General features: G+C 34.9%; 1 protein-coding gene across 1 annotated transcript; it reads right to left on the bottom strand.

Annotated features, from left to right (window-relative positions):
• Nucleotides 1-3,728: 3,728 nt before the first annotated feature.
• On the bottom strand, nt 3,729-10,325 carry spra (sepiapterin reductase a). The gene is made up of 3 exons (XM_048189877.1): nt 9,921-10,325; nt 4,921-5,211; nt 3,729-4,090 (listed from the first exon to the last, which is right to left on the bottom strand). Exons 1-3 carry the CDS (start codon nt 10,222-10,224, stop codon nt 3,900-3,902), a joined length of 786 nt encoding a protein of 261 aa, XP_048045834.1. The 5' UTR covers nt 10,225-10,325; the 3' UTR covers nt 3,729-3,899.
• Nucleotides 10,326-10,337: the final 12 nt, after the last annotated feature.

The following is a 10,337-nucleotide window of genomic DNA, read 5'->3' as shown; positions in this document are numbered from 1 at the left end:
TGTAACATGATTAGCTATAAAAGGGATGTCTTAGAGAGGCAGAGTCTCTCAGAAGTAAACATGGGCTCTCAAAGATCGTGGAAAACAATGTTCCTCAATATCAAATTGCAAAGGCTTTACCAATCTCATCATGTACAGTGCATAACATCACCAAAAGATTCAGAGAAACAAGGGACAAGGCCAAAGACCTTTATTGGATGCCTGTGGTCTTCAGGCCCTCAGACGACACTGCATCACTCATCAGCATGATTGTGTCAATGACATTACTAAATGGGCCCAGGAATACTTCCAGAAACCACTGTCGGTAAACGCAATCCGCCGTGCCATCTGCAGATGCCAACTAAACCACTGTCAGTAAACACAATCCGCCGTGCCATCTGCAGATGCCAACTAAACCACTGTCAGTAAACACAATCTGCCGTGCCATCTGCAGATGCCAACCAAAGCTCTATCATGCAAAAAGGAAGCCAAATGTGAACATGGTCCAGAAGCGCCGTCGTGTCCTGTGGGCCAAGCCTCATTTAAAATGGACTGTTTCAAAGTGGAAAAAGTGATCTATGGTCAGACGAGTCCAAATTTGACATTCTTATTGGAAATCACGGACGCCGTGTCCTAAAGAGGAAAAAGACCTTCCAGCGTGTCATCAGCGTTCAGTTCAAAAGCCAGCATCTCTGATGGTTGGGGGTGCATAAGTGCATACAGTATGGGCAGCTTGCATGTTTTTGAAGGCACTATGAATGCTGAAAGGTATATAAAGGTTTCCAGACGACGTCTATTTCAGGGAAGGCCTTGTGTATTTCAGCAGGACAATGCAAAACCACATACTGCAGCTATTACAACAGCATGGCTTCATTGTAGAAGAGTCCAGGTGCTGAATTGTCCTGCCTGCAGTTCAGATCTTTCACCTATAGAGAATATTTGATGCATGATTAAATTGAAGACGACCACGAATTCTTCAGCAGCTGGAAACCTTTATCAGGCAAGAATGGGACCAAATTCCAACACCAAAACTCTAGAAACTCATAACCTCGATGCCCAGACGTCTTCAAACTGTTTTGAAAAGAAGAGGAGATGATACACCATGGTAAACATGCCCCTGTCCCAACTATTTTGAGACCTGTAGCAGGCATCAAATTTGAAATGAGCTCATTTTGTGCATAAAATTGTAAAATTTCTCAGTTTAAACATTTATGTTATCTGTGTTCTATTGTGAATATAATATTGGCTCATGTGATTTGAAAGTCTTTTAGTTTTCATTTTATTCAAATTTAAAAAAACGTCCCAACATTTCCAGAATATGGTTTGTACATTGAAAAATTAATATTATAAAACTAAAATTAGTTTCTATAAATATTGTTTGTAATGTACTGTTAAATGTATAATTTATTTAATTTTAATCAATTTTTATTTCATTTATTTTATTTTATATTTTTTTGTCTAGACTTTTCCCCTGACCCCAGTTTGAAAGCCTCTTAGAGAAACAAGTACACTAACTTTAGAAACAACTGTTTTAGGGGCAAAACTGTGGTGGAAATGACTGAAAAAAAGTCTGTACAATCAACCATAAACGTTTCGTAGTCGAAGACGTTCTCAGGAATGATTTGGGAAAACAGCAGCTTTGGGAGTTTACATGTACAGCGTTTACATCAGGTGTGTGTGAAATCCAAAGACTTGATTGATTTTCGGAAAAAGTGCCATCGCTCCAAACAGCTGCGCGTGTTTTGTTAAACTGTTTACAGCAGGAGTGTGGAAAGATCAACGCAAACATGACAGAGAAACAGTGCAGGAACTAACAGGCATTTAATCAGGTGACAGAGTCTGCTTTATATAAAACAGAGATTATGTGGGCATAAGGCTGTCTTTGCAATGCAACAAGTTCACATTATATTATTCATCATTTTTATACTGAATACACACAAAATATAAGTTTTGATTATTGAAAAACATTCTTAGAAACTATAAATAATACATTATATAAAGATAATTTTATTATTTAAAAAAAATATATAGAAAGCAATTCAAGACATAAAGTGAACAATCCTGAATAAAAACATATTTGCACATTATTACATTCACCATTATATGACAAACGGCAGCGAACAATAGAACAAAACATCAGTAAACAATTATTTTAATGAGCACATCATGAAGAAACACTTGACACAATAATCACAAACAGAGTTTTCTTTTGGTCCAGAATTTCAGGTTATAATCTGAAAGTAAAATCTTCAGGAAAATTTACACATTAAAGTCAAGGCACTTTTCTCTTCATCACATTACTGAAATATTCGAAACACTTCAATACACCGATTACAGCTCTCTCTTCTCTCCGATAGTGTTTTAATTCATTACGTATACAGTATATGAGATTAGTTCATTACAGAGCATCTGCACTTAATGCTGACCTCAATTAATCAATCATTAAATCAAATCAAAATGGACAATTCTAGTTTTTTATGGATATATTTATTCTAAATGATTTATTGGTGAATATTATCATTGTTTTAAATTCATATTAAATTGGACTGTCATATATAATATAAAAGTTAAATTTACTAGATAAATCATTTGAAATTATGATGTCATAATTTAGAAAAAAAATTATGAGAAAAAGATAAAATGGAGATCAAAATTTAAACAAGATAAAAGTCAAAATTATGACATACCAAGTTATTATGAGATAAAAAATTTAAAATATGAGAAAAAAAATTAAATTATTAAACAAAAATCGAAATTATGAGATAAAATGGATGAAATTATTGAAATGGAAATTATGGACATAATGGACTTTCTATGTTGTAATTGTGAGATTAAAATATCTAAACTACGACAAAAAATTCAAATTTATGACATACAAAGTTTTATATAATTATACGGAAGAGGATTAGGGCCAAGCAATAATAAAAAAATAAAACCATCTCGAGATTAAAGTTGTTACATTTCGAGAAAAAACTCGTTAAATTTCGAGAAAAAAGTCTAAATAAAATGTTGAGAATAAACTCGTTAAATTACGAGAAAAAAGTCGTTAAATTACGAGAATTCATTCAATTTCGAGAAAAAAGTCGATAAAATGTTGAGAATAAAGCCATTAAATTACGAGAAAAAAGTCGTTAAATTACGAGCACAAATTCGTTAAATTATGAGAAAAATGTCGTTAAATTTCGAGAAAAAAGTCGAGATAAAATATTGAGAATAAAGTCATTAAATTACGAGAAAAAAGTAGTTAAATTACGAGAAAAAAGTCGAGATAAAATGTTGAGAATAAAGTCATTAAATTACGAGAAAAAAGTCGTTAAATTACGAGAACTCGTTAAATTTCAAGAAAAAAGTCGAGATAACATTTTCTCTCGAAATTTAACGACATTTTTCTCATAATTTAACGAATTTGTTCTCGTAATTTAATGACTTTATTCTCAACATTTTATCTCGACTTTTTTCTCGAAATTTAACTACTTTAATCTCGAGATAGTTTTCTTTTTTATTATTGCTTGGCCCTAATCCTCTTCCGTATAATTATGAGATGAAAAGATAGATTTATGAGATAAAAAAAAAAAATCTAAATAATGAGATTAAAAATGGAAATGATGACTTTTTATGTCATAATGAACTTTTGCATATAATCATTGTTTTAAATTCATGTTCCTCATAATCTTGAATATCTTCCCCTCCCTCTTGCAGCATCTCTTCTCTTCTCTGATGATGAGGGCGGGGCAACCTGTCACTCACATGAGATCCACCAATAGCAAACCACAACCATTCAATCAATTCCCTACTGACAAAATCAAGCCCCGCCCTACATTTGTTCTTGTTTGAGAAGCTGTTTTACTCTGATTTACGGCACAATAGGGAAGAAATGACTAGTGTAACTTCTCTTCAATGCCGACTTTAAGGCACAAACCCTATAAGTCATAATAGTCCAGATGGGCTCCTGAGGGGTATTTGTCGTCCAGCAGCACCGTCATGAGTTTGCTGATGGACTGGTCACAGGTGAGCAGCTGACCGTGAGCGTGCATGACGCTGAACGTGTTCCTCAGACTGTCGTCCGCAGAGCTGCTCCTCGCCTGCAGCTGCATGTCCGTGTCCAGAGGCCCTGCGGGAACCACGGCACATCTTTAACACACGTCCATCAGAGAGCACAGGAGTTAGAAATGAACAGTGTAGGACCGAAACCCCCGCTGAACAATAATGCCGCTGGGTAACAAACCCATGATGCATGTAAGATTGTAATAAAACGCTTCAAATCAAAATACCAATGTCTTTTCATGGTCATGCTACATTTGAAAGTCTTCTTCTGGCACAATGTATGCATTTTTGCTCTGGAGAACAAAATGGCCAGAAAATCTGTTTTCTATAGTGTTTTTAGCCATTAAAAGTATGGTTTCCAATTTTGTAGTGAGTAAAGATCACGTTTAATTATTCCCCCATTATTGAGGCTATTCCCTCACTGTTTCTATAACATAAACAGCATAGGAATTACAGAGTAGAGAAGAAATTGTTGAATAAAGTAATTATTTTTGTTTTGTTTTTGCACACAAAGTATTCGTCTCTTCATAACATTAAGGTTGAACCACTGCAGTCATGTTGACTATTTTAACGATGCTGTTACTACTTTTCTGGACCTTGAATGTGGTAATTTCGTTGCTTTCTGTGGGGATAAAAAAACCTCTTGTATTTCATCAAAAATATCTTAATTTGTGTTCTGAAGATGAACTAACGTCTTACAGGTGTGGAACGACATGAGGGTGATTAATTAATGACAGAAACTTCATTTTTGGGTGAACTAACCCTTTAAATGCCATCCAATAATCACAATAATCTTTGTGTACCTGATATATATCCAAAGGAATTATCGAATTAAATGGAATCACAAGCTTGTGAATGGAAGCCTGTGTGTAAATGGGAAGCTGTCAGTTCTGGTACCTGGCGCATAGTTCAGGACTCTGAGATCCGGCTCTTCCTCCGCCAGCACGCGGAACATCATGTCCCGGGCCGCTTTCCCGCTGCAGTACAGGACCCAGGACGGGAAGGGCCGGAGCGCGCACAGCGAGCTGATGTTGACGATGACGCGCGTCAGACCGGCGCGCCGCGGCACCGAGCGCAGGACTCCAGCCGTCAGACAGAGCGCCGAGCTCACGTTCAGAGACAGGTACGAGTTCACCTCGTCCACATCCGTGAAGTCACGGCAGTACCGCGACACGTCCCCGAGAGAAGCTGCGGTCACATGACACGAGATGAAGCCATTTTACAGCACTGGAGAACAAATCATGCTCTGCTCAATCAGAATCATCACAGAAAAAAAGCAAGATTATGACATTATAAAGTCATATTTAATATGAGGAAATGTTAAATTATTACACACTAAGAGATAAGATAAAATGAGATAAAAAGTCCAAATTGAAAAAAATTGGAGGAGATTATGAGATACTAAGTCATAATTATGAGAAAGTTACAATTATGAGATAAAAATTTAAATTATAACATACTAAATCAAAATTATGAGAATCTAAATTGAGATTAAAAAAACTGAAATTATGACCTATTATATATAAAGTTAAATTTACTAGATAAATGTCATCATTGAGAAAAAAGTTAAAATTATGAGATAAAAAAGTCAAAATTGAAAAAAGTCAAAATTATGAGATATTAAACTAGAATTATGAGAAAAGGATAAAATTGAGATCAAAATTTAAACAAGATAAAAGTTGAAATTATGACATACTAAGTTATTATTATGAGATTAAAAAATCTAAAATGAGACAATGAGATAAAATTATGAATTAAAAATCTAAATTATGAGATAAAAGTTACAATTATGAAATCATGAGATAAAAAAAGATTAAATTATGAGGAAAATATGAAATTATGACCTATTAACTGTCATATATAATATAAAAGTTAAATTTACTGGATAAAGCAATTGAAATTATGACGTTATTATTGAGAAAAAAGTTAAAATTATGAGAAAAAAAATCAAAAAGTCAAAATTGGAGAAAAAAAATAGAAATACTAAATTATAATTATGATAAAAAGACAAAATTGAGATCAAAATTTAAACGAGATAAAAGTCGAAATTATGACATACGAAATTAAGTCATTATTATGAGATTAAAACATTTAAAATATGAGATAAAAAAATGTAAATTATGAAATAAAAACCTAAATTATGAATAAAATTAAATAAATAATGAATTTAATAAAACAACAATTTAATGTAACAGTTTATTCTGAAATAATTAATTTATTTAATTATTAATTCAATTATTAAATAAATCAATAAATAAATGCATCTATTTATTTTGTAAAATTCCATGAAAACACAACATTTATTGTTTAATATATTTCACAATATCCTCTTTCACATACTATTGTTGTGTTTAAATATATTTTTTTTTCATAATTAAATGTGCTTTTTCAAAAAGCTGTTTTTCATAATAATATGCTGCATTTTTTATGAATGACGCCTATTTGACGAATCATGTATTTCCAAAGCATGATTTTCCCAAAGATTCTTTTCATAATAATAGAGGACATTTCACAAATGCCAATCAACGGGCAGTGGGCGGTGCTTGGCGCTAATAGGTTGTTTGCACATGACGTCACAGCAGCAGCGCGAATGAGTCTGGAGGGCAGGGAGTGATGTTTTTCCCTGCGTTCCATTCAGAAGGGCTCATCCCTATGCCCTAATCCCTTCAAAGGGTTTACCCTCCGGAGTGAGAGCTTCGAAGGGATGAAGGGTGAAGGGATCAAAAAAACTCTTCTTTTGGAACGCACTTCTGCGTCATCTTAACAAGACAATCAAAGAGGAGTAGATTGTGCAAGCTGCGGCCTTTATTTAACGTTAGTTTATTTATTTATTTATTTATTTTAGGTTTATCGCATGTAGGCTATATTGTATTTATGTATTTTAAACATTTGAATGGACTGATAAAGGGAGCTGTAAAGTATTTTTGTTGAAGTAGAAAGTCGTTTTGACCATAATAGTGTACCAAATCTAACTCATATAAATATTAGGCTACAGTAGTACAGAAAAATATTATATATTTAAAATATGTATAAAATATTATACATACCTTTATAGTTAATCGAACTCTGAGCCTCCTGTACCCATCCTGTGACGTCAAACTTCCCTGTGCAAAGGATCATGGGGGCCCGAAGTGTCCATCAGTTGTTCCCTTCGAAATCTTTAATTCCGAAGGGCCCTTTGAAGTTGCCAGTTTTGAGCACTTCGGTTTGGAACGACCCTTCAATATGGCGGCCATGATTATTTTCACTCCGAAGTGCCCTTCGGAGGGCGATATATCCCGTTTGGAACGCACTGTCTATATAAGAATCAAAAACTCAAAATTCGCATGTTTTGCGTCGTTTATGGTTGCTCAAATCGGTAAAATCGAGAACCCAGAAGGTGTTTATATCGTTTACATAGCTTAAACCGTTTTTTATAACTTATTTCGTTTTTTAACTTTAAAAGTTGTCGCCTTTTATAGCGTTTTGCGTCTGCTGGTACTTAAATGAATATGGATAGCTGCTTACCTTTTTGACTTGGTTAAATATTCACATTCTCCATGCTATCGTTTGCAGGGAGGAGAAGATATTTTATCCTATTTAATTATAATTTGGTATTTTCACTTCAGTTTTGTAGTTTTCTGTTCACAATGTTGATCTGGTTACCATGAGAACAATGTCACGCGCTGCTGCTTCAGCCATCGTATGGTAGAAAATGTCCAAATAAAATAAATGTGTTCAACAAGCTGACTTTAGTCGATCCATTTATTTGTTGGAAGCGTGTAAATGTAACTAGTTATAATGTTGTTTTTGTAAATATTCACTTTCCCATATGACCTCGGAGGGTCACGTTCAGGACACAGACACGCTGTATTTTTGTATTTATTTCAACAAATGACAACCAAAATCAAACCCATAGAAGCTCGTGAACAGTTTTGAAGTGGCTGTGTGCAAGTTATAATCATTAACAAGCCGAGTGATCATACTCTAAAACATAATGTTAATTATTACACAAAAACCAAATACAAAACTCAGCAAAGTAGGTGATTATTTTGAGTGAAAGGCAGTGGGTTTATTTAGTGACATTATTACATTTGCTAGTCGTCTTCCTTCACCTTCTCAACCAAGGCGAAAACTGTATTACCATCCTATTACAATTCTCGATTCAGCATAAATTACCTACAATGGCGACATTTTTCACAATCACGACAGAAAATCAAAATACTGCTCTAACTTCACTAGCAGAAAGGCAGCGCGATATAAACAAACACAGACTAGAACTGAACACGGCGTGACGGCAGCTTCACATCCTCTATAGCTATATCTGCATATATATAGGCAGATATATCTGCCTCCTCGATGGCAGGAAAGTCTTTTAATTCAGCGGGAAAGTCGCTCCTCTTCATAACATAAGGATCGCGTCCAACATATTGTGATTTTCTGTTTATACCTTTCTAAACCAGCAAAAAAAGGACTTTTCCCCATCTCTTCCATTATAATTTTCACTGCTTGCCCTCCACCGGAATTTCGCGCGTCACCAGAACCACGTGATTGCAAACAACCTATTGGAGAGCGGACAGACACGACAAATCGATCTTCATGTGGTTGGTGACATTAGTCACGGAACGCCATGTCCCACCTTCACGAAGTATTTTTCTCCTCATTAAAATCAAATGATCAGCAATGATTGCATTTCAAAAGAGGGGACACGTTTGTGTGCATTTTGTTTTGTGATTACACCGGAAAAAAATAGACCCTCCGCAGCGGCATTAGCGATAGACTGATGCACGCGCTCGTCTGTGTGAAGACTGTGCACGAGCCGAAATAGAACGTTTTGCACAGTGCCGACACAGACATTATAATAAATGAATAAATAATATATATAAATAAATATATAATATATTTAAATATATAAATAATGTCTATGAGTGCCGATGCATATCGAACGTTCAGTTCACCACGCCAGACATAAGTAATTCATCCAAAAGGATTAGCCAATTAGCGCCAAGCACCGCCCACTGCCTGTTAATTGGCATTTGTGAAATGTCCTCTATTATTATGAAAAGAATCTTTGGGAAAATCGTACTTTGGAAATACATGATTCGTCAAATAGGCGTCATTCGTAAAAAATGCAGCATATTATTATGAAAAACAGCTTTTTGAAAAAGCACATTTAATTATGAAAAAATATATATTTAAACAAAACAATAGTGTGTGAAAGCGGATATTGTGAAATATATTAAACGATAAATGTTGTGTTTTCATGGAATTTTACAAAATAAATAGATTCATTTATTTATTGATTTAATAATTGAATTAATAATTAAATAAATTAATTATTTAATTATTTCAGAATAAACTGTTACATTTAATTGTTGTTTTATTGAATTATTTCATTTTGAGTAATTTGGTCCTCCATAATAATGGACTTTCTATGTAGTAATTGTGAGATTTAAATATCTAAACTATGACAAAAAATTCGAATTAGTGACATACAAAGTCATAATTCTGAGATGAAAAAAATTTAAATTATGAGATTAAAAATCGAAAAGACTTTTTATGTCATTATTATGAGAAAAAGGTCGAAATTGTGGCAAAAATAAAAATCGAAATTATGACAGTCATAAATGGGATACAAATAAATCAAAATTATGACTTTCTGTCACTGACTTTTTATGTTGACTAGCATATCTCATTTCAATTTTTGTCATACATATGACTGTCATAATTTACTTTTCATCTCATAATTATCACTTAGTATGTCATAATTATGATTTATCAATGCATATGGTGAAAATAGGTTAGACTACATAGATTCCAGCATGTTTTCTGCACTTTAAGAGCTGTGAGGATGTGTTCAATATTAAACTATTAAGTGTGTTTAAAGTTACGTGTCAGCAGGAGTATTAAACTCGCACCTGCGTTATTGAAGAGCAGCAGATGATCGATGTCCGGATCGGTGTCTCTGGTCTCGGTGAGGACTTTCTCTACACCCGCTTTACACCCTAAATCAGCCGCCACACAGCGGACCGTCAGTCCGGACTCCCCGCGGCACAGATCCCGCTTCAGCTCCTGCAGTCTGTCGTCCGATCGGGCCGCGAGGATCAGAACCGAGCCCGCTGCCAGACGAGGCGCTACGGACAGAGCCAGAGCCCGGCCGAAGCCTTTAGACGCTCCGGTGATGATGACCAGCGCTTTACCGAAACCAGAAACAACGCTCATCTCGAACCGATTGATTCTGGATGCCGCTCTGCGAAAACTGATCGTCCTGATCGATTCGACACGCCCCCGGAAGACAGGCGAGGCCACGCCCACTTCAGATGCAGCGTCACGTA

The sequence above is a fragment of the Megalobrama amblycephala genome, linkage group LG4, assembly GCF_018812025.1.
Source record: "Megalobrama amblycephala isolate DHTTF-2021 linkage group LG4, ASM1881202v1, whole genome shotgun sequence".
NCBI classification, from domain to species: Eukaryota; Metazoa; Chordata; class Actinopteri; order Cypriniformes; family Xenocyprididae; genus Megalobrama; species Megalobrama amblycephala.
This window is presented reverse-complemented; position numbering and strand designations above follow the sequence as displayed.

Coding starts and splice junctions, on each gene's coding strand:
- spra (XM_048189877.1), bottom strand. CDS start 10,224: ATGAGCGTTGTTTCTGGTTTCGGTAAAGCGCTGGTCATCATCACCGGA. Junction 5,212..9,920: donor GCTGCTCTTCAATAACGCAG/GTGCGAGTTTAA, acceptor ATGTGACCGCAG/CTTCTCTCGGGGACGTGTCG. Junction 4,091..4,920: donor AGTCCTGAACTATGCGCCAG/GTACCAGAACTG, acceptor TGGTTCCCGCAG/GGCCTCTGGACACGGACATG.